This window comes from Mirounga leonina, unplaced genomic scaffold (assembly GCF_011800145.1).
Source record: "Mirounga leonina isolate KUSES-001 unplaced genomic scaffold, KU_Mleo_1.0 Mir_151, whole genome shotgun sequence".
NCBI classification, from domain to species: domain Eukaryota; kingdom Metazoa; phylum Chordata; class Mammalia; order Carnivora; family Phocidae; genus Mirounga; species Mirounga leonina.
Window position 1 is genome coordinate 31,523,165 of NW_023270377.1, and position 24,958 is coordinate 31,548,122.

A 24,958-nucleotide genomic window follows, 5' to 3' on the forward strand; every position below is an offset into this window, starting at 1 on the left:
ACCAACAGACTTGCACTGAATTGTTAAAGGAAGTCGTATAGGACAGGCAGAGAGGGAAAATAACACCAGTTAAAAACATGGATCTACACAAAAGAATGACAAGTGGAAATTGTAATTACATTGGTAAATATATGATTTTTTTTAAGTTAAATTTTTTTAAAGACAACTATTTAAACAAAAATTAAGAAAAATATATTACAAGGTTTATAACAAATGTGAACATAAAATGTATGATGACAACGGTATAAAAGATGGGAAGGAGAAACGGCAGTATAATACTGTAAGATTCTCAAGCAATGCAAAAAGTGCTATAACAACACCTGAAGAGAAATTGAGGTAAGTACTACAAGTCCTAAAATAACCATTAGAATTGGAAAACAGGGCGCCTGGGTGGCTCAGCTGGTTAAGCGACTGCCTTCAGCTCAGGTCATGATCCTGGAGTCCCGGGATCGAGTCCCGCATCGGGCTCCCTGCTCGGCAGGGAGTCTGCTTCTCCCTCTCCCACTCCCCGTTTGTGTTCCCTCTCTCGCTGTGTCTTTCTCTGTCAAATAAATAAATAAAATCTTTAAAAAAAAAAAAAAGAATTGGAAAACGAAGAGTTACATCTAATAAGCCAACAAAGGAGATACACTAGAATTACGAGAATTACTCTAACCAAATGAAGGTATAAAAAGGGAAGAAAGGATGAGACAAAATAAACAGGTGATATAATTGAACCTAAACATATCTCTAGTCACACAAAAAGTAAATAATCTAAACATGCCAACTAAAAGAGATTGTTAGAGTAAATACAACAGCACAACCCAACTATATGCTCCTTTAAAAAAAAAAAAAAAACACTCTACGGGCTCCCGGGTGGCTCAGTTGGTTAAGCATCTGCTTTCAGCTCGGGTCATGAGCTCAGGGTCCTGGAATAGAGCCCCATGTCAGGCTCCCTGCTCAGTGGGGAGTCTTCTCCCTCTCCCTGTGCCACTCCCCCTGGCTCATGCTCTCTCTTGCTAGTGCACACACACTCTCTCTCTCAAATAAAATATTAAGAAATACACTTTAAAGACACAGATAACATAGAAACCAAAGAATGAGAAAAGATACTATACAATACTACCCAAAAGAAGATGGAAGTAGCTACAAAAGTACAAAGTAGATTGCAGAGGAAAAAAAATGACCATAGATTTTTTAAAGTTTTCTGATAAAAATGCTAATTCATAGAGGGAAAACAAATGTAAACATTTATATACATAATAAGTTCCAAAATACATGAAGCAAAACTTGATAGACTTGCAATTGAAAAATCCACAGGTACAGTCAAAGATCACAATAACTCTCTCTCAAATTGACAGAATACACAGAAAGTAAACATAATAGACTGAACACCACCATTAACCATTAACCATTTTGACCTAATTAACATTTAGAGAACACTCCAAGAGCAAAATGCACATTTTTTTTCAAATGCACACAAAACATTAACCAAATTAAACCCTATTATAGGCCAGTAAAAAGTCTCAAAACAATTTAAAAGAATTCAAGTCAAAGTGTGTGACCATAGAAGAATTATATTAGAAATCATCAGCAGAGGGGTGCCTGGGTGGCTCAGTCGGTTAAGTGTCTGCCTTTGGTTCAGGTCATGATCTTAGGGTCCCGGGATAGAGCCCCACATTGGGTTCCAGCAGGACCCTGCTCAGCGGGAAGCCTGCTTCTCCCTCTCCTCCCCACTTGTGCTCTCTCTCTTTACTTGAGAGAGAAAATGAGAGAGAGAGAGAGAGCATGAGAGGGGCAAGGGTCAGAGAGAGAAGCAGACTCCCTGCTGAGAAGGGATCCAGGTGTGGGACTTGATCCTGGGACTCCAGGATCATGACTTGGGCTGAAGGCAGTCACTTAACCAACTGAGCCACCTAGGTGGCCAAATAAATAATCTTAAAAAAAAAATCATTATCAGAAAGATCCATGGAAAATTCCCAAATCTTTGGAAATTAAATAACACTTCCAAATAACTCATTGCTCAACAAAAGCCATTAAAAGAGAAATGAGAGTGTTGGGGGAAATGTCGCGGGGGGGGGAATTTAAGATTTGTGGGATGCCACTAAAGCAGTACTTAAGAGGAAAATGTATAGCCCTAAATGTCTATATTAGAAAGGAAGAAAACCAATGACATCAGTTTATACTTTAAGAAAGAAGAAAATGCAGTATAAATTAACCCCCAACCAAAGAAAAGCAGAGGGAAGGAAATAACACATGAGAGCACAGTCAATAAAAAGAAACAGAAAGTCATTAAAGAAAACCACTGATATCAAAAGTTAGTTCTCTGAGATCAATACAAATGACAAACTTTTAGCCAGAACTAATCAGGAAAAAAAGAGAGAACACACAAATAATCTGTATCAAGAACTCAAAATGTGACAATTCAACACCCAAAAACCAAATAATCCAATTTAAAAATGGGAAGAGAACATGAATAGACATTTCTCCAAAGAAGACATGCAGATGGCCAAAACATGAAAAGATGCTAAATGGAGCTCCTGGCTGGCTCAGTCAATCTGGATTCTTACCTTACACAAAATATACAAAAATTAACTCAAAATGGATCAAAGACCTAAATAAAACACACTAGAATATTATATACAATGGAATATTACTCAACCATAAAATAAAGTACTGATATATGCTACACAACATGGATAAACTCCTAGTTTACTATGCTAAGTGAAAGAAGTTAGATACAATAAGCCACATATTCTTTGTAGCTAAAACTACAGAACTCTTAAAAGCAAACATAGGTATAAATTTTCATGTCCCTGGTTTAAGCAATGTTTCTTAAATATGGCACCAAAAGACCAAGAAACAAAATAACTTGGACTTCACAAAAACTAAAAACTTCTGTGCATCAAAGGACAGGCTTCCAAAGGACATGATCAAGAAAGTGCAATGACAACTGACAAACTAGAAACAAATATTTGCAAATCGTATATCTAATAAGGATATGCTATCCAAAATATATAAAGAACTCTCACAACTCAACAAAAAGGTAAACAACACAATTAAAAAGTGAACAAAGAAAAAATAAAAGAACTTGAGTAGACATTTCTCCCAAGAATGGTCAATAAGCACATGGAAAGATGCTCAATATTATCAGTGATTAGGGAAATATAAATCAAAACCACAATGGCATACCACTTCACACCAAATACAATGGCTACAACCTTAAGCAGCAAATAACAAATATTGTCAAAGATGTACAGAAACTGGAACTCTCATACACTACTGCTAGAAATGTAAATAGTGCAACCGTACGACCCAGGAATTCAACTCCTATGTACACCCAACAGGATTTAAAATATAATGTTTAGACAAAAGCTTACACACAAATGTTCATAGCAACATTATTCATAATAACCAAAAGGTGGAAACAACCCAAATACCAACTGATGAATGGATAAACAAAATGTGGTATATCCATATAATGAAATAGTAGGAATGAAGGGTAGGCATGCCTCATTCTACTGTGCTTCCCAGATGCTGTGTTTTTTACAAACTAACATTTTGTAGCAACCTTGCTTCAAACAAGTCTACAGGTGCCATTTTTCCAACAGCATCTGTTCACTTCATGTCTCTCTCTCCATTTTGGTAATTTTCACAATTTCAGACTTTTTCATTACTATATTTGTTATGGTAATCTGTGACCAATGATTATGACTCCCTGAAAACTCAGATGATGGTTAGTATTTTTTGGCAATGAAGTATTTTTTTTTTTAAGATTTTATTTATTCATCAGAGAGAGAGCCGGAGACAAAGAGAGCACAAGCAGGGGGAGCTGCAGGCAGAGGGAGAAGTAGGCTCCCTGCTGAGCAAGGAGCCGGACGCGGGACTCAATTCTAGGACTCTAGGATCATGACCTGAGCTGAAGGCAGACACTTAAACCAACTGAGCCACCCAGACGTCCCAGCAATGAAGTATGTTTTTAAACTGATCTCTAAGGGCGCCTGGGTGGCTCAGTCGTTAAGCATCTGCCTTCGGCTCAGGTCATGATCCCAGGGTCCTGGGATCGAGCCCCGCATCGGGGTCCCTGCTCAGTGGGAAGCCTGCTTCTCCCTCTCCCACTCCCCCTTGTGTTCCCTCTCTCGCTGTCTCCCTGTCAAAAAATAAAAATCTTTAAAAAAATAAAATAAAGTGATGTCTAAGCCCAACGTGGGACCCAAACTCACAACCCCAAGATCAAGAGTCACATGCTCTACCAACTGAGCCAGGCAGGCACTCCAGCAACAAAGTATTTTTTAACAAAATGTACAATGTTTTTTTAGACATAATCCTACTATACACTTAATAGACTACACTGTAGTGTAAAAATAACTTTTACATGTACTGGAAAACCAAAATATTCATTTCATTTGTTTATTGCAGTATTTGCTTTACTGCAGTGCTGAAACCAAACTCCCAATATCTCTGGGGCATGCCTGTACTGAAACATGTTACAACACGGATGAGTGCAGAAAATATTATTATGCTAAAGTGAAATAAGTCACACAGAAAAGGCCACATATTATGTTTCTATTTCTATGAAATGTCCAGAATAGGCAAATCAATAGAGACAGAAAGTAGATTTGCAGTTGCCAGGGAGTGCAGGGACATGCAGTGATTATTTAATGGGTACAAGTTCTCTCTGGGATAATGAAAATGTTCTGAAATTAAATTTGGTAATGGCTGCACAACTCTATAAATACATTAAAAACCACTGAACTTTACACTTTAAAATAGTTAAAATGGTGAGTTCTATGTTATGTCAATGTTGTTTAAAATAAAACCCAAAACATCAATTAAATAGGGTTTTTAACAAACTGATGAGAACAGTTACGTTTGGAAAGACAGAGGTAGGATTAAAGTAGCCGCCAAAATGATCTGGTCTAATTTACACATCTTGTGTCAAAAAAGTTTATGTATAACATCAAATAATATTAAACCGATCTGAATTAACCGGACTTTAATCTTTTTTAAAAAGTCATGTTAATAATACAAGTGATCCAGTCTTTATTCACTTCAAAAGAAGAAAAAATTGAAATACAATGCCCTGTCATTACATGTATATAACACATCTACACCACCGACTAAACTGCTGACATTAAATTTGTTATATGGAGGTTTTGTTATTTGCACATGAATAAAATTCATGATTATACATATTACATTATAAGCAAATGTGCTGATAAAAACCCAGAAAAAATATGAATTTAACGTCAATAAATTTTAATTTCTTCTTCTCTCAAAACAGTACTATATATTAAGCTAAGTTATTCAAGTCCTTTTTCTGAACCTGGTCTGCTCTTCTACAATAAAAGGGTTTAAGGGAGAAGAGAAGGGACTGTTATTCAAACATGATCTCCCGACAGAAGACTTGTAGTACTATATATTGAAAAACACAGGCATCCCTTGTTGCTTCCCCTATTCAATATTGTTTTGTAGGTTCTGGAAGTTCCTAACAATGCATCTCCTTGCCTCTATTCAAAGTGTTCAATAGATAGATAAAGGCAAATAACAGCAAGAACAACAAAAGAAAAGCAGTGCCATGTTATATTTAGTCCAAACCCCGCCAATTCAGAATTTACTGAACAGAGGCTCTTCATAGCAATCAAAATGGTCACAGAATTAGACCGTTAGCTCCATGAGTTATCAATGATTTCCCAGCATGAACAGATACTCGTATTTCTTGAATGAAGAAGAAAAACATATACACATGTAAAAATTTTAAATTGTATGAGTCATAATTTCAATCATCTTACTCAACAAACCACAAGGGACACAGACAAAAAAAAAATGAACAAAATTTCTATCTTCACAGAATTTTAGTTTAACAGGGTCACAGCTAAGCTTGAGTTTACTTAACTGATTTTTTTTAAATAGGAATATCTCGGGGCACCTGGATGGCACAGTCAGTTGAGCATCCAACTCTTGGTTTTGGCTCAAGTCATGATCTCAGTGTCGTGGGATCGAGCCCTGCGTTGGGCTCCATACTCAGCATAGAGTCTGCTTGGGTTTTTCACCCCACCCCAACCCTCCCATTCATTCTAAGATAAATAAATCTTTTTAATTAATTAATTAATTAATAAAAATAGGAATATCTCCCTTGCTCACTACCCAAAAAGTGAGAGATCCACTAAGACATTTAATGAGTATCCACTATAGAATAAGCCATGCACTAAGTGAAAGCAAATCAACTGCAGAATTAACTCCAAAGTACTAGCCACATGTGAAATACCACTTACAATTCTGTTGGTCACATCTATATTAAATATCCTAGGCAAATGAAAAGTATTCACCAACTTCATTTACCTGTACATACAAATACAAGCTCTTCCATTCTGGAAAACTAATTTATTTCACTACCTCATTTGGGTATTTTCTACTGCTTACAAGAAAAAAAAACCTAATTTATTCTTTTAGCAAATATTTATTGAATGCCTATTTTGTCCCAGGCACTGTTCCAGATATTGACAATAAAAAAGACTCCCTTTGGGGCGCCTGGGTGGTTCAGTCAGTTAAGCATCCGACTCTTGATTTCAGCTCAGGTCATGATCTCACGAGACCTGCATCAAGCTCTGCACTGGGGTGGAGCCTGCTTAAGATTCTCTCTCTCCCTCTCCCCGTCCACCCCCTTCCTCTCTCAGGTGGGTAGGGGGCTGGCGGGGGGCGGGGGTGTAGGAGACCCCCTGCCCTCATGGAGCTCACCAGCCAGGGGAGACAGAGGCAAATTAAACAAATAGCTTAACATTGTATGTTAAATGGTAAGTAATACAAAGAAAAATACAGCATGTGAAAAAAAAGTACAAGCAAAAAGGAGAGTAAACAGAGTATGTTATAACTCTATATAGACCAGGAAGGGTCATCAAGGAAGGTGACATCTGGACCAGATGGTTCCACAGATGAATTCCACCAAACATCTAAAGAAGAATTAATACCAGGACACCTGGCTGGCTCAGTCAGTGGAGCATGCAATTCTTGATCTTGGGGTTTTGAGTTTGAGCCCTACTTGGGGCATGTTGCCTACTTAAAAAAATTTTTTTAATTAAAGAAGACTTAATACTTACTCTTCTCAAACGAGTCCAAAAAAAAAACAGAAAAGCAATGAAAGCTTCCAAATTCATTCTGTGAAGCCAGCATAACCCTGATACCAAAACCAGATAAAGACATCACAAAAAAAGAGAATTACCCAGTATCTCTGATGAACACAGATGCAAAATTCCTCAACAAAATATTAGCAAACCAAATCCTACAATCCATTTAAAAAATCATTCACCACAATCAAGTGGGATTAATTCCTGGGATGCAAGTGTGGTTCAATATTTGCAAATCAATCAACAAAAATACATCACTTAAAAAGAGAAAGGATAAAAACTATATGATTATCACAAGAGACACAGAAAAAGCAGTTGACAAAGTACAACATCCAATCACGATAAAAACCCTCAACAAAGCAGGTTTAGAAGGAATATACCTCAACACAATAAAGTCCTTAAATGAAAACTCACAGCTAACATCATCCTCAACTGTGAAACACTGACAGCTTTTCAGGAACAAGACAAGGATGTCCACTCTCACCACTTTCATTTAATGTAGTACTGGAAATCTTAGCCTCAGCAACCAGACAACAAAAAGAAATAAAAGGCATCCAAATTGGTAAAGAAGTAGTAAAACTTTCACTGTTTGCAGATGACTTTCACAATTTATATCATGTCATCTGATACTATATATAAAAAACCCTAAAGACTCCACCAAAAAACTATAGAATAAATGAATTCAGTCAAGTTGCATGATACAACATCAATATACAGAAATCTGCTGCATAACTATATACCAATAAAGAAGCAGAAAGATAAATTAAGAAAACAATAGCATATACAATTACACCAAAAATAATAAAATACCTACAAATAAACTTAACCAAGGAGGTGAAAGACCTGTACTTGAAAACACTGATGAAAGAAATTGAAGATGACACAAATGAATAGAAAGATACTCCACACTCATGGATTGGGAGAACAAATATTGTTAAAATGTCCATACTACCCAAAGCAATCTACAGATTTAATGCAATCCCCATCAAAATACCATTTTTCACAGAACTAGAGCAAACAATCCTAAATTTTATATGGAACCACAAAAGATCCTAAATAGCCAAAGCAATCTTGAAAAAGAAAAACAAAACTGGAGGTATCACAACCTCAGATTTCATGATATACCACAAAGCTGTAGTAATCAAAACAGTACAGTATTGGCACAAAAATAGACACACAAATCAACAGAACAGAAAACCCAGGGATCCCTGGGTGGCTCAGTCAGTTGGGCTTCCAACTCTTGATTCTGGCTCAGGTCATGATCTCAGGGTCATGAGATGCAGCCCCACGGTCGGGCTCCACCCAGCGGGGAATCTGCTTGAGATTCTCTCTCTCCCCCGCCCTCCCCCCACTTCCTCCCGCACGTGAGCTCTCTTGCTCTAAAATAAATAAATAAAGCTTTAAAAATTTTTTAGAAAGAACAGAAAACCCAGAAATAAACCCACAATTCTATGGTCAATATTTGAAAAAGGAGGCAAGAATATGCAATGGGAAAAAGACACTCTCTTCAACAAATGGTGTTGGGGAAACTAGACAGCCACATGCAGAAGAATGAAACTGGACCACTTTCTTACACCATACACAAAAATAAACTCAAAATGTGTTAAAGACCTAAATGTGGGACCTGAAACCATAAAAATCCTAGAAAATAGCACAGGCAGTAATTTTTCTGACATCGGCCATAGCGACAAAATAAAAGCAAAAATAAAAACAAAACAAAACAAAAAAAACAAAACTAAACAAAACAAAAACCTATTGGGACTACATCAAAATAAAAAGCTTCTGCACAGCAAAGGAAACAATCAACTAAACTAAAAGCCTACTGAATGGGAAAAGATATTTGCAAATGATATATCCAATAACGGGTTAATATCTAAAATATATAAAGAACTTCTACAAATAAAAACCAAATAATCCAATTAAAAAATGGGCAGTTGAGGGGCGCCTGGGTGGCTCAGTCGTTAAGCGGCTGCCTTTGGCTCAGGTCATGGTCCCGGGGTCCTGGGATCAAGCCCCGCATCAGGCTCCCTGCTCCGCGGGAAGCCTGCTTCTCCCTCTCCCACTCCTTCTGCTTGTGTTCCCTCTCTCACTGTGTCTCTCTCTGTCAAATAAATAAAATCTTTAAAAAATAAATAAAAAATGGGCAGTTGATGTGAACAGACATTTCTCCAAAGACAACACACAGATGGCCAACAGACACATGAAGAGATGCTCAACATCACTAATCATCAGGGAAATGCAAATCAAAACCACACCAAGATATCACCTCACACCTGTCAGAACAGCTAAAATCAATAACACAAGAAACAAGTGTTGGCAAGAATCTGGAGAAAAGGGAACCTTGTACACTGTACATAGAAGACTGTAAACTGGTCCAGCCACTGTGAAAAACAGTATGGAGATTCTTCAAAAAATTAAAAATATAATTACCATACAATCCAGTAATTCCACTACTGGGTATTTACCCAAAGAATATGAAAACACTAATGCAGAAAGATAGATGCACCCCTATATTTATTGCAGCATTATTTACAATGCCAAATTATGGAAGCAACACAAATTTCCATTGATAGATGAATGGATAAAGAAGATGTGGTACGGAGCACCTGGCTGGCTCAGTCAGTAGAGCATGTGACTCGATCTCATGGTCATGAGTTCTAGCCCCATAATGGAGCTCCCACACACAAAAAAGATGATTTTATATATAAATATATGTATCTATTTTTATATATGTGTGTGTATATATCTGTGTGTATATATACAAATTTGTGTGTGTATATATATATCTGTGTATACACACACACACACAAAACAGAATATTACTCAGCCATAAAAAAGAATGAAATATTGCTATTTGCAACATGGATAGAGCTAAATGGTATAACACTAAGTGAAATAAGTCAGAGAAAGACAGCATCATATGATTTCATTCATATGTGAAATTCACTCCTTAAATCTGAATTTAAGAAACAAAACAAATGAAGAAAGAAAAAAAAGGAGAAACAAAAAAACAGACTCTTAAATATAGAAAACAAAATGATGGTTACCAGAGGGGAGGTGGGTAGGGAGGTGGGTGAAATGGATGAAGGGGATTAAGCATACACTTACTGTGATAAGCACTGAGTAATGTATAGAATTGTTGAAACACTGTATTATACATCTGAAACTAATGTAACACTGTATGTTAATTATACTGGGAGTAAAAATTAATTTTTAGAAGTTTTTTTTTTTAAGTTAAAAAAAATAGAAGTTGACATTTGGTCAAAAGCATGAAAAAGGTAAAAGATCCAGTGATACAACTATCTGGGGAATGAATACTCCTGGTGGAGGGAATGGTAAATGCAAAGTAAAAAAATCTTGAGGCACCTTTCCCATATCTGGCTACTCTGGCAGCTGCTCTTGGTTGGGGCCATCGTGCACCTAAGGGAGGAAGATGATGGCCACAAAGAAAATGAAAAAGTTGCTGGAATTGATCAACTCTAGGCTCCAATTCCTTATGAAAAATGGAAAGCGCATGTTGAGGTAGAAGCAGACTCTGAAAATGATCAGACATGGCAAAGTAAAACTGGTCATCCTCACCAACAACTGCCCAGCCTTGAGGAAATCTGAAATAGAACACTACACCATGTTGGCCAAAACTGGTGTCCATCACTACAGTGGCAATAATATTAAATTAGGCACAGCATGTGGTAAATACTACAGAGTATGTATACTGGCTATCATCGATCCAGGTGATTCCCATATCATTAGAAGCATGCCAGAACAGACTAGTGGAAGTAATTCATGCAAAATTTTTCTTTAATAAAAGTGGTCAGAGGGCGCCTGGGTGGCTCAGTTGGTTAAGTGACTGCCTTCGGCTCAGGTCATGATCCTGGAGTCCCAGGATCAAGTCCTGCATCGGGCTCCCTGCTCGGCAGAGAGTCTGCTTCTCCCTCTGACCCTCCCCCTTCTCATGCTCTCTCTATCTCATTCTCTCTCTCAAATAAATAAAATCTTTAAAAAAAAAAAAAGTGGTCAGAACTTGTTTTTAAAAAGTGGAGGGCAAGGGGACTGGGTGGCTCAGTCAGTTAACCAACTAACTCTTGATTTTGGCTTGGTTCACAATCTCAGGATCATGAGATCGAGCCCTGAAAAGGGCTCTGTGCTGGTCGTGGAGCCTGCTTGGGATTCTCTCCCCTGCCACTCCCACTGCCCCTCCCCTCCCCTCCCATCTGAGTGTGCACAATTGTGCTCACTCGCTTAAAAAAAAAAAAAGTCTTGAGGCAGAAGTATGTCTGTTATGTTCAAAAAAGAGGCCAAAGTGACTGGAATAGAGTAAGCAAAGGAGAGGAGAGGAATTAAATTAGGAGAGGATTCAATACTAGAAAACTAGATCATTCGTGGCTTGTAGGCAATGTTAAGGACTCTAGTTCTTATACTGAGTGAGAAGGGAAGTCTCTGAGTGTTTTGAACAGAACATGATCTGATTAAGATTTTTAAAAGATCACTCCTGCTATTGTTATAATCTAACTGAGGAATAATGGTGGCTTGGATCAGGCTGGTAGCAGAGGAGGTGGTATAAGTCAGATCCAGACATGTGAAAATAGAGTTATTTGTTAATCCAATGCAAAAGAGAAGGGTCAAGGACAGTACCAAGGTTTTGGGCTCAGGTATCAAGGGGGTTAGAGTTGCCATTTACTGATAAAGGAAGGAAAAGCTATGTTCATATATTGTGACTGAATAGTGCCCCCCCCCCCCCCGCCCCAAGATGAACACATCCTAATCCTCTGGAATCTGTGAATATGTTACCTTAACATGAGATGGAAAGATTATCAGAGTGGGCCCAAGGTGGATCTTTAAAAAGGAAGACAGAGGATCAGAGTCAGAGAAGCAATGTGACAACAGAAGGAGGGGGAGAGAAAAGGGAGGTGATGATGGAAGCAGAGACAGAAAGATGTGAAAACAAAAGCTGAGGTTGGAGTGATGCCACTTCTGGCTTGGAATTTGAAAGAGGGTCATGAGCTAAGGAATGTGGGCAGCCTTTAGAATCTGGAAAAGGCAAGGAAACTGATTCTCCCCTAGAGCGTCCAGAAAGAACGCAATTCTGTGGCCCACTGCAGACTTCTGACCTCCACAATTATAAAATGGTAAATTTGTGTTGTTTTAAACTGCTGAGGGGCGCCTGGGTGGCTCAGTCATTAAGCGTCTGCCTTCGGCTCAGGTCATGGTCTCAGGGTCCTGGGATCGAGCCCCGCATCAGGCTCCCTGCTCAGTGGAAAGCCTGCTTCTCCCTCTCCCACTCCCCCTGCTTGTGTTCCCTCTCTCGCTGTGTCTCTCTCTGTCAAATAAATAAATAAAATCTTAAAAAAAAAAAACACTGCTGAATTTGTGGTAATTTGTTGTAACAACAGAAAATTAATATAAATACAAGTCTGAATATTTAGAAATTAAGAACTATAGGTAGTATCAAATTTTCTGTATTATAACAAAATCTCCTTCAAAATTTGAAAGTAATACCATAGGATTATAAGGTTGTATACTCAAAAGATATTGTATCAAATTAAATGTCTTAGCATTTTAAATAAATGTCCTCATACATGTAAGTTCAAAATAGGAGTTACAGTAGTCATCAACTAAATGATAATACAATATTTGGTCACATAGGGTCTGAAGACTCCTCTCTGAACCTCTGAACTTTGCCAAATCTGTCACCCTGATATAACTTCTAGAAGACCTAATTCATCTAAACCCCTCCATCTTGGCAAAATGCTGGAGAAGCTGCAAGTTATAATGGTTATGCCCTAAGTCAGTATATAAACGTAAAATGGATATAAAAGAAGAAGGTAGGTTAATTTGTATATTTACAAAAGAGGGCCTGAGGTATGAAAAGTTAAGAAATATCACTCTAAAGCAATTCAATTTGGGGATAAAGTTCTTGAACCCAGGGCATCCCTACTTAGTATATCACTATATCTAGAAAATTAAAATACAACTATTTGTGGGTCTATGATATGAACTACAATTTTACAGACTACATTTAGTTGCAAAAAGCTGTGAAATTCTTTTTAACTAGAAAAATACTGCCATCATACAGTTGTAGTTAAACAACTACATGTGAGGGGGACCATACTGGCTCAGTCAGTGGAGCATGCAACTCTTGATCTCGGGGGAATGCGTTTGAGCCTCACACTGGATGTAGAGATTACTTTTTAAAAACAGCAAAAAAACTGAAAATTTTAAAAATTAAAAATAAATAAAAATAAACAGGACATGTTAAACTAGGATGCAAAAAATCCTAGCACCACCTAGCATCTTTGAACCCCAAACACAATCAAATCTCATCCTATCAAAATCCTTGAAATTAAAAAAGTGACCAAAGACATACCACAAAAGAGCAGGGTAAAAAGATGACAAAATAAAATATTTAAATCTTCAATATCATTAATAATGAGGGCGCCTGGGTGGCTCAGTTGGTTAAGCGACTGCCTCCGGCTCAGGTTATGATCCTGGAGTCCCGGGATCGAGTCCCACATCGGGCTCCCTGCTCAGCAGGGAGTCTGCTTCTCCCTCTGACCCTCCTCTCTCTCATGCTCTCTGTCTCTCATTCTCTCTCTCTCAAATAAATAAAATCTTAAAAAGTATATATATATCATTAATAATGATTACAAGTAAAAGCAAACATACAGCGTATTTCATTGATTACATGATGAACATTTTTTCCTATTTTAACATAACTGAAATTGAAATGCATTGGGTCAGGTAAGTGGCAGTATTTTAAGTGTTTAAGAGGCAGTGTTCATTAATTTAGTGGCACATAAAATAATGGTGTATCTTAAAAATTGATAGTCTTAGTTTTGATTAAACATATAGTTTTAGCTATACTAACTCACTGAATCTTTAAAACTATCCTATAATGTAGCTTCTGTAACTGTACCATCTTACAGATAAGAAAACTGAGACAGGTTAAATAACTTCCAAGTCACACAGCCACTAAAATTAAAATTATCGGGCACCAGGGTGGCTCAGTTGGTTAAGCATCTGCCTTCAGCTCGGGTCATGATCCCAGAGTCCTGGGATCAAGCCCCACATGGGGCTCCCTGCTCAGCGGGGAGCCTGCTTCTCCCTCTCCTTCTGCCCCTCCCCCTGCTTGTGCTTTCTCTCTGTCAAATAATCAAATGAAATCTTAAAATAAATAAAATTAAAATTATCTTTAACACATGACAGTATTTAATTACAAAATGACTATTTTGTCATATTCTCAGTTTTTTCATAACTATCTTAGTGATCTCAATATGAAAAAAGGTTTTTAAATAATGTTGTAAGCTTTCATAAACAGTTCTTTTGCACACACAAATACAACATATAGCAGAGTGCATAAATAGCAGTCAATATACAATGTACACCTGTTTAACCAAGCTTGCTTATTGTACCAAATTTCTAGACATTAATATAAATCCATTTCTTGTAAAAGAAAGATGTTCTGCAACTCAAAATGCCTATTACTTCACCGATCAAACTTTCTGTATTTTTTTTAAATATACTTTGCAATCAAACGATTCACCTGATCAACAGACTAAAAGTAAAATGAACATCTTAATAGATATGGAAAAAGGCATATGACAAAATATAACATCCATTCATGGTTTTTAACCATGAGTAAGAGTCTCGGAATATAATTTAATCTGTGTTTGCAATTTTATCAAAGGTCTTGATAATGACTAGGTTATTACTAAAAATCCAATTACCAAATATCTGCTTAGAAAGTCAGGACTAATTTCTCTGAATAAACCTTAATCAAATCCTGAAGAATTAAGTCACCTCAATCTAGGGAAATTCAGTCTCCCAGTCTGATCCACTTATGTGTTCGCTCCTCTCTGTGGAGGTAAAAGACAAAGTCACAGAGAAGGATGTAAATATTGGTCTTCAAATATCTACTCTCAAATAACTTTCTCCTTCTTCACACTAGGTGCCTTTAAGATTCCTCTATTTGTGAGAACGAAAGAACTCAAACACATAAAGATAAACCCCTTCTGTATACTCTGTGACATCTATTAAAAAAAACAAAGTCAAACCAACACCATTAAAAGTTTCTTGTTAGGGGCACCTGACTGGCTCAATGGGACTCCTGATCTCCGGGTTTTAAGTAGAGCCCCACATAGGGTGGCGAGATTACTTAAAAATAAAATCTTTTTAAAAATAATAATAGTGGGCACCTGGGTGGCTCAGTTGGTTAAGCAACTGCCTTCGGCTCAGGTCATGATCCTGGAGTCCCGGGATCGAGTCCCGCATCGGGCTCCCTGCTCAGCGGGGAGTCTGCTTCTCCCTCTGCCCTTCCCACTGCTCATGTTCTCTCTCTCACAAAAATAAGTAAATAAAATCTTAAAGTCTATTTTGTCTGAATAAGTATTGCTACTCTAGCTTTCTTTTGACATCCATTTGCTTGATAAATGTTTCTCCATTCCATTACTTTCAATCTGTATGTGTCTTTAAGTCTGAAATGAGTCTCTTGTGGGCAGCAGATAGATGGGTCTTGCTTTTTTATTCATTCAGTCACTGTATGTCTTTTGGCTCGGGGGTTTAGTCCATTTACATTCAAAGTAATTATTGATACAAATGTACTTATTGCCATGTATTCAAATAGTTTTTATTAAATAAGAATTTTAAACCTTTACATTGTTTTAGTAATGACTTTTTTTATGAATCTGGTAACAAGCCATGATTCTATTAGCTCCATGATTCTATTAGCACCATGATTTTTTTTTTTAAGATTTTATTTACTTATTTGAGAGAGAATGAGAGAGAGAGAGAGAGCATGAGAGGGGGGAGGGTCAGAGGGAGAAGGAGACTCCCTGCTGAGCAGGGAGCCCGATGTGGGGCTCGATCCCAGGACTCCAGGATCATGACCTGAGCTGAAGGCAGTCGCCTAATCAACTGAGCCACCCAAGCGCCCTAGCTCCATGATTCTTATTAGCTCCTTCATGCAATTTTTAATGAATTCTGGGAGTATCCTTGTTGATAAAGACAAAAAAGGGAAGCCACTAATGACATCTCTCCTATTATTCAAAAGCAAAAATATATAGATATATTTCAGATAAAATTTAAGGTATAGTTTTTGAAAAAATTTTTATAAAGTATTTTTTATTTTATTATCTTTTAAGTAAGTTCTATGCCCAACATGGGGCTTTAACTCATGACCTTAAGATCAAGAGTTGCATGCTTTACAGACTGAGGCAGCCAGGCTCCCCTTAAGAAACATTTTGAATTTCTGTTCTTCTGAGCAAATCCATGTTACTGGATGATTTTGCTCTTATTCCAAACCATGGACAATGCGATTTTACTATTTATCTAATGTGAATTATCACTCACAAAAAGTAACTATTTTATCTAACAAAGGGAAAAAAGGCAGGGGTGCCTAAGTGTCCAACTCTCATTTGCAGCTCAGGTCATGATCTCAGGATCAAGCCCCAAGTGGGGCTCTCCACTCAGCGAGGAGTCTGCTTGTCTCCCTCTCCCTCTGCCCCTCCCACTCATGTGTTGGTCTTTCTCTCTCTCAAATAAATCTTTTTAAAAAAGGAAAAATGTAACTAAGTATAAGTTAGTTTTCGGATGCCTGGATGGCTCAGTTGTTTAAGTATCTGCCTTTGGCTCAGGTCATGATCCCAGGGTCCTGTGATCAAGTCCCGCATTGGGCTCCTTGCTCAGTGGGGAGCCTGCTTCTTTCTCCCTCTGCCTGCCATTCCCCCTGCTTGTGCTCTCTGACAAATAAATAAATATTTTTTTTTAAAAGTTAGTTTTCCAGATTTACTCTAGAAAGTAATAACGATAAATTTATTTCATCTACCAAAACACTAAAGCAACTCATATCATCATAAAATTCTCCTATTTGTAAAAATGTAGATTCCAAGTCAATCAAAATACTGTTTAAAATTTCTGGATACTTCTTAGATTAGGTATCAATGTTTATATTAATACATGTATCGATGTTTATATTAATAAATGAAAAAAAGAAACACAGGTCTTAACGTATCTTAAAAAACCCTTAACAATTACTAAGGCCTTTTTTACAGAGAAGAAATAAAATCAGTCAGGTAAATATCAGCAAATGTTAGTTGTAACTTTTTATCATCACATTTTAGAAAAAAAATCCTTTTACTATCACTCTTTCTAGAGGTTGAAATAATAAAAGAAAACCATCTAAATTTTTACTAAAAATTATTTTTAAATTTTTAACGTTAGCTGCATTAGTAACCTGGAAAACTACTACTTACAACACTGCTGTACCTGTAGATTTTGTATGTGTGTGTGTTAACACAGGCAATACCTAGTCACTTTTTTTTTTTTTTAAGATTTTATTTATTTATTTGACAGAGAGAGACATAGCAAGAGAGGGAACACAAGCTGGGGGAGTGGAAGAGGGAGAAGCAGGCTTCCCGCAGAGTAGGGAGCCCGATGCAGGGCTCAATCCCAGGGCCCTGGGATCATGACCTGAGCCAAGGGCAGACGCTTAACAACTGAGCCACCCAGGCGCCCCAATACCTAGTCACTCTTAATGCCAGTAATGTATCTGAAGGATGTTTTTATTAGAAACAATTTAAACACAGTACAGTTGTTTTCAGAAGGACAGCACAATCATTTTTCCTTCCTTTGCTCAATATCTACACTAAATATAATCCACATTTAGAATATTCTTATTTAACATAATTATTTGGATACTCCTATGGTTAAAACCAGCTATTTAAGAACACTGAACAAAGAACCTTACCCTTTGTTACATATAATCAACAGATTTATCTTTTTCTCCTTTACTGGCAAAAATTACATTTCCACAAAATAAAATGAATGTTAGGTTGGTTAACTTAAGCTAGTGGTTAGGGCATGACGTTATAACAAGGCTAAACTGACAACCAATTAACTTTGCAGGGTAAGAGGCAGCATCAAAACCACTGCTGGTCAGTTCTCTGATCACAAAGAGAGCCAGTTGGGTCAAATGTACAGCTGGGTCAGCAGAAATCTACAATCAGCATGTTCTATTTATCAACTTTACTACAAACAAATCATGCAAAGAGCTGTCATCTGGGAAGAGAAAAACACCAATGATATACCCACTGGATCATGAAACAGATGATAACCTAGGCGGTAAAATCTAAAGTATAAAATCTATTTTAGATGCTAAGTTGAAAAAATATTTTTAAATCCATTTCTTTTAATATCTATACTAAGAATTTTAAATGCCACCACACTAAATTTTTAATCCTATTGCTAAAACAAACAGATAATGGTGGCAGTAATATTCTTCTCTCAACTAGAAGAAATGTATAAAATATTTAAAAAGAGGACAATCCCTAACCCCTTTAACCTCTCAGCTTTATTAATCCATATACTTTACCTTTATGTATCAATTGTAATCTAAGAAAAACTATACCTTCAAATCAAAATAAAAATTATTTTCTAAAGAGAGACAAATCTGTTTCTCATTTTTTACTCCTGGTAATAACTGCTACCAAGTCACTTTTCCACTCTCAATGTCTCTTCTGACTTATAATCCCATAATATGTTGCAGGAGGCAATGGAATTACCACTCAGTCCTTTAGATTTGCCTCTCCTACAGACTGTGAATTCCCTGAGAATAGCACAGCTTCCTCCAGTCCTTCTTCCCACCTTCAGTCCCTTACAGAGTATAAACTGACACACTACATTATTCATTTGTTCACAGATCAGCCTCTCCTATTAACTACACTATAAAATTATGTAGACATTAGGTGTGTATCATCAACCCTTTACACTGTGCCAGGCTATAGAAGACTTTTGAATAATATTCAGTTGAAAATTGAGCAACGAAACATTTGACTCTTTCCTATCCCACTCAGTATTAGCAAAGCACCCTCCAAATATGGACCACTGTATTTTTTGTATGAATCTTTGACCCAAGACACATTTTTTTCTGTTTCTATTAGCCATACTTTCAACTGCCTCTTTGGAGGGAAAAGCCTTGGAGTAGGTCTGGTTCCTTCCCCAATACAAATAGTCCCTACAAGATAATAGAGAGTTCATTATATATCCAATCAAGTAAAATCTCACAATAACATCCTTGATTAACTATGCGATCCTTACAAAATTCATGAGCCTATAAATTCTAACACCTTTTTTTTTTTTTTTTAGTTTATACTAAGACTGGAGAGCGCTTCCCAACATAGCTGATACTAAGGATGCCGGGAGAGATGGAAGTGGGAGTAAGGGAGGAAAAAGAAAAAGAAAAAGACCATAGTGAAAGAACAATTTAACATACTTCTTCCATTTCCACCTTTATCCCAAGAGAATTTAAATGGGAAGGGAAAAAAATGGAGGTAGAACCTGTGATTCAGAATAAGCCATAGAGAGAACAAAAGATGCTGAATTTGCAGTGTTTTAACCTATACTTTCAAATAATTTTTAAGAAGGATTTTTTTTTAATCCACAGAATCTTTTGCTTCATACAGGCGCAGCTGGATCTCATCTCACCCAATATACCCCACTTCCATATACATACACACAACGTTATCACTATGAGTCTCCGTGCCAAACCAACCATCTCGGGAAAAATTAAACCATGAGGATCATTTCCTAATCCCTGCTGAAAAATACTCACAATTCTTTTTCCCACAGGAAAATTAACTATTCTAACGGGAATGGGGAGGGGGGAGTGCTCGTTAATCATGCAGTTTCTCATTCTCCACAGGGAGGAAAATGGCAACAACTTCCAAAAAGAGACAACTGCTCTTCTACTGTATCCCCGGTTAGAAACTAAAAAAAATAAGCAAAATTACCAGTCTCTTGAGGCATTTATATGAATATAAAACTAAGGCACTTTACTTTGCAGCAACATAGCCCCTTAAAAATCCTCCAGAGCTTGGGGGATGGGGGTGATCCATCAATCCCCCCACACCCCTGCTATGTGGGGGAGCAGGATTCTGTCAAATAGAAAAAGCCACTCTCCGCCTCCTCCGCCATCCCGAACACTGACGGGTACCGAGTGCGGGGGCGGCCGAGGGGGAGAAGCGAAAAGGCGGGGACACAACACACACACACACACACCGCACCGAGGACTGATTCATGGCTTTTTCAAAATGCTTTAAAGCTACAATGTCCTCCAGCCGCAGGTTTCTCACCAATTCACCAGCCCCAGCTCCCACCCTACTCCCCCAACCCCTCGCCCTCGGGGGCTTAGCTGGGCTGGGTCCCCGCCGCGGCCTCGGCCCCGCGCGCCCAACGCCCCCAGGCGCGCGGCCCCCGGCCCGGGGATCCCCCACGCGGGGTCCACCAGCCAGAGGCCCAAAGCGCCCAGGCCGGCACATGCTTCGCACCTGGATGTAGTTGTTCTCGCAGTAATCTGCCACCCGTTCCAGATTCGTGTAGCTGTCGAAGAGGGCCCGGCGGCCCCCCGGGATTTCCTCCTCCAGCAGCATCTGCAGCTCCGCCATCTTCACATCCTCCTCCTCCTCATACAGACCGCAGAGGTAGCGGCGGCAGCAGCGCCTGGGAAACCCAAGACTGGGAGAAGAGGAGCAGCGGCGGCGGCGGCGGCGGCGGCGGCAACTCGGGAGGAGCGAGAAACACCCCCGAGCGCCACAGGGGAGGGGGCAGCAGGACGGGGGCGGGGCGCGAGCCGACGGACTCCGAGGACGGTCACCGCGGCGACGGACGGCCGGGCGCGCGCACGCGCGCTCCCCTCCCTCCGCCCCCGGACGCCCGAAAAAGATTCCCACCCTCGGCCGCGCCGCCCGCCCCTCCCCCACTCTCGGCGTTTCCTAGCGACGGCGGGAGTGGGGGCCGGGAAGCGCGCGGGAGTCGTGCGCGCCGTTAACCCTTCGGCCCCCGCAAGTTGCGTGGCTCGGGAAATGTCCCCGGCGGCCTTTGTTGGTCTGAGTGAACGCGCTGCCGGGCTCTGCTGTCTTCCCGCCTGAGTCCTGTGCGACTCCCCTCCGCGTTATTTTCAACCTGAGGCCGAACCCCGTGGTCGTTGGACTGTAGAGTAGGAGCCCACAAAACTTCCGTGCAGCTTTAAGTGCCTCCTTGCTTTCCATTTTTCTTTTCTTTGACCTCATCCATTCTCTTTGGTACAGATAAGTACATTCAAGTTTCCTAATCCCAAATTTCCCGCACCCGGGCTTTTTTGCACTTATTTGCCCGCTAAAGCAGTTGCCCACCGACCCCCCGCCAGGTTAGGCTCCGTTCTGCTCTCAGTTCCCCGTCCTCTGGCTCTCAGCTTTTTGTGCTTGCCCTCTCTGTGATTCGCTTCCTCAGTGACATCCTTTTCTGTCATTTCTTTGCTTCTGTCAGCTTCCTTGCCTTTTTTCTTCCTAGATCCAGTATTTATAGTTTCGAAAACGGTTTTGCTGATGCTAATTTCCCTCCTCACAGCGTTGTTACATGGATAAAATAAAAGTTTATGTGAAAGTACTTTGAAAAACGTTAAAATGCTACAAAAATTCAAGGTAGACCATTTTGATTTTGCAGTTATTCTGTTCTTGTTCCCAGATACTGTATCTGTTTTCCTAAATCGTGACTACTCCACACAATGTAATCTTAAACTAAAGTTTCAGACAACTGCTGAGTTGTCCGTGACCTTAATTTATGCCATGCAAAGTCAGGGTTGACTACATTTGTAGTTCAGAACAGGATGCATTATTTAAACTCTTGTTCTTGGTTTTGTGATGTCTTGGCCCTCCTACAGTGATCCCCCCCCCAACCTTTTTCTTCCCCAGATAATGAAAAAACTATTATACTTTTCAAAAAATCATTTGAATGCTATGCCATTACAAATTTCTGGATCAATCTCTTGTGTTGTTATATTGGCTGTATGATAAACACATTAGCAAATTATTTGGAATTTTCAATGTGGAACCCCAATTAAAGAATATTGAAAATGGGGCACCTGGGTGGCTCAGTCGTTAAGCTTCTGCCTTCGGCTCAGACCTCGATCCCAGAGTCCTGGAATGGAGCCCCTGCATCAGCAGGAAGCATGCTTCTCCCTCTCCCTCTGACCCTGCTTCTGTTCCCTCTCTCGCTGTCTCTCTCTCTGTCAAATAAATAAAATCTTTAAAATATATATATTGAAAATGTTAGTCCAGTCCATCTGTTTTTTTCTTAACTTCAAACATCTGTATTAGTGGTTCTCAAGTGTAAGGAGCTTGTTAAAAATGAAAGCTGTAGGGTCACACTAAGATTCCTTAGAGGGCAGTAGTGACAGAATGGGGTAGTTACTTAAATGATACATAAACTTGCTTCAGGGAATAAAATACATATGAATAAGCAAGTGAATAAAACAAATTAGATGAAACTTTTCTTTCAGACTAAACTTCAGTGAATTAAAAGGCTACTGTTGAACTGTAACAAGCCCAGCAGGTGAGTTAAGTGGTAAACAGACTCTTCCCCCATTACACTTATTTCCACCCAGCATTCTTTCAAATACTGTTTAGCAGTTAGCCCAGTAAACACATCTCCCTGAGGCATGATGGTCATCCTAGGAATCACTGCCTGATGATTCTGCTGCTTTCTTAAATTGACTTGTGACAACCTCTTTGGATCTTAGCTTCTCTATCTGAAAAACTCAAAGGGTTTAACTCAGGTCAGTCGTTCTTAAATTTCAGTGTGGAGTGGAATCACTTGGAGGGCTTATTAAAACACAAAATTGCTAGTTCTCACCCCCAGAGTTTCTGATCCATTTGGTCTTTCCCAATTTATAGTTGTAACAAGTTCCCACGTGATACTGATGAAACTGCCCTTCTGGCTCTGAAGGTCTATGATTATAATTTCTGGCAGCTGAGAATCACCACTAAGCAAGGAGCTTTTTTTTTTTTTAAGATTTTATTTATTTGACAGAGAGAGATACAGCGAGAGAGGGAACACAAGCAGGGGGAGTGGGAGAGGGAGAAGCAGGCTTCCCGCGGAGCAGGGAGCCCAATGTGGGGCTCGATCCCAGGACCCTGGGATCATGACCTGAACTGAAGGCAGATGCTTAACAATTGAGCCACCCAGGCACCCCAAGCAGGGAGCTTTTAACACTGGGAAGATAGAATGAGATATCACCTCACACTTGTTAGAATGGCTAAAAACAACACAAGAAACAACAGGTGTTGGTGAAGTTGTGGAGAAAAGGAACCCTATTGCACTGTTGGTGGCCATGCAAACTGCTGAGCCACTCTGGAAAACATGGAAGTTTCTCAAAAATTTAAAAATAGAACTACCCCAAGATCCGGCAATCGCACTACTGGGTATTTACCCAAAGAATACAAAAATACTGATTCGAAGGGATACATGCACCCCGATGTTTATAGCATATTATTTGCAATAGCCAAGATATGGAAGTAGCCCAAGTGTCTATCAATTGATGAATGGATAAAGATGTAATATATATGATATATATATATATATATAATGGGATATTATTCAGCCATAAAAAAGAATGAAATCTTGCCATTTGCAAACACATAGCTAGAGCTAGAGTATATAATGCTAAGTGAAATAAGTCAGAGAAAGACAAATACCATATGATTTCACTCATGTGTGGAATTTAAGAAACAAAACAAACGAGCAAAGGGGAAAAAAAAAGACAAACCAAGAAATAGACTCTTTAAATTATAGAGAACAAAATGATGGTTACCAGAGGGGAAGTGGGTAGGGGGATGGGTTAAATAGGTGATGGGGATTAAGGAGGACACTTATTGTGATGAGCACCCAGTGTGGTATGGAAGTGCTGAATCACTATATTATACACCTGAAACTAATATAACACTGTATGTTAACTAACTGGAATTAAAATAAAAACTTTAAAAACAAAAACAAAAAAACACTCAGCAGAATCTAAGGATCCAAGGATTTAGAGATACATCTGCTGCCACAAAGATAATTTAAGCAAAAAGGAAAACAACCACAAGTTCTATAAAAGTACATGTACCATGGGGCGGCTGGGTGGCTCAGTTGGTTAGGCTCAGGTCATGATCCTGGGGTCCTGGGATCGAGTCCCGCATCGGGCTCCCTGCTCAGCAGGGAATCTGCTTCTCCCTCTGACCCTCCTCCCTCTCGTGCTATCTCTCATTCTCTCTCTCTCAAATAAATAAATAAAATCTTAAAAAAAAATACATGTACCGTGTGTGTGTATTATCTGAGTGGTGGGGTTGTAGGGTTTTTTGGTTTTGATCATCATTTTCCTAAAATGAACATGGATTTTTTTTTTTTAAGATTCATTTTTTGGAGCACCTGAGTGATAGAGTCGGTCAGGCGTCCAGCTCTTGGTTTCAGCTCAGGTCATGATCTCCGGGTCATGGGATTGAGCCCCATGTCGGGCTCTGGGCTCAGACAGAGCAGAGTCTGCTTAAGTTTCTTTCTCCTTCTGCCTCTCCCCCCCCATGCAAACTCTCTCTCTCTCTCTCTCTCAAATAAATAAATCTTTTTTAATTATTTGAGAGAGAGGAGGGACAGAGGGAGAAGGAGAGAGAGAATCTCAAGCAGACTACCAGCTGAGTGCAGAGACCTACATGGAGTTCAATCCGAGGACCCCGAGATCATGACCTGAGCCAAAATCAAAAGTTGGACGCTCAACCAACTGAGCCACCCAGGCACCCTAAACATGGATTATTTTTCTAAGAGTCCAGTGAAACTATTATCTCCCAAAATCAGAGCAAATATTTTTATTAATACTGCCAAAGGTTGGGGCGCCTGTGTGGCTCAGTCGTTAAGTGTCTGCCTTCAGCTCAGGTCATGATCCCAGGGCCCTAGGGTAGAGCCTCACATTGGGCTCCCTGCTCCGCGGGAGGCCTGCTTCTCCCTCTCCCCTTCCCCCTGCTTGTGTTCCCTCTCCCGCTGTCTCTATGTGTCAAATAAATAAATAAAATCTTAAA

The 24,958-nt window shown here is 39.2% G+C and overlaps 1 protein-coding gene and 1 pseudogene across 7 annotated transcripts in view; one reads left to right on the top strand and one right to left on the bottom strand.

Moving 5' to 3' along the window:
- Positions 1–20,762, bottom strand: part of ABI2 (abl interactor 2) — a 167,769-nt gene extending 147,007 nt beyond the window's left edge. For 3 of the 7 annotated variants that reach the window (XM_035007322.1, XM_035007323.1, XM_035007321.1), the window contains exon 1: positions 20,423–20,758. In XM_035007322.1, coding sequence (XP_034863213.1) covers positions 20,423–20,539 — 117 coding nt within the window. In that variant the 5' untranslated portion in view covers positions 20,540–20,758. Of the gene's footprint in view, positions 1–20,422 lie in introns of all 7 variants that reach the window. The other 4 variants (XM_035007326.1, XM_035007325.1, XM_035007328.1 and 1 more) reach the window with 2 other exon arrangements.
- On the top strand, positions 10,537–10,936 carry LOC118012123 (annotated as a pseudogene).
- Positions 20,763–24,958: the final 4,196 nt, after the last annotated feature.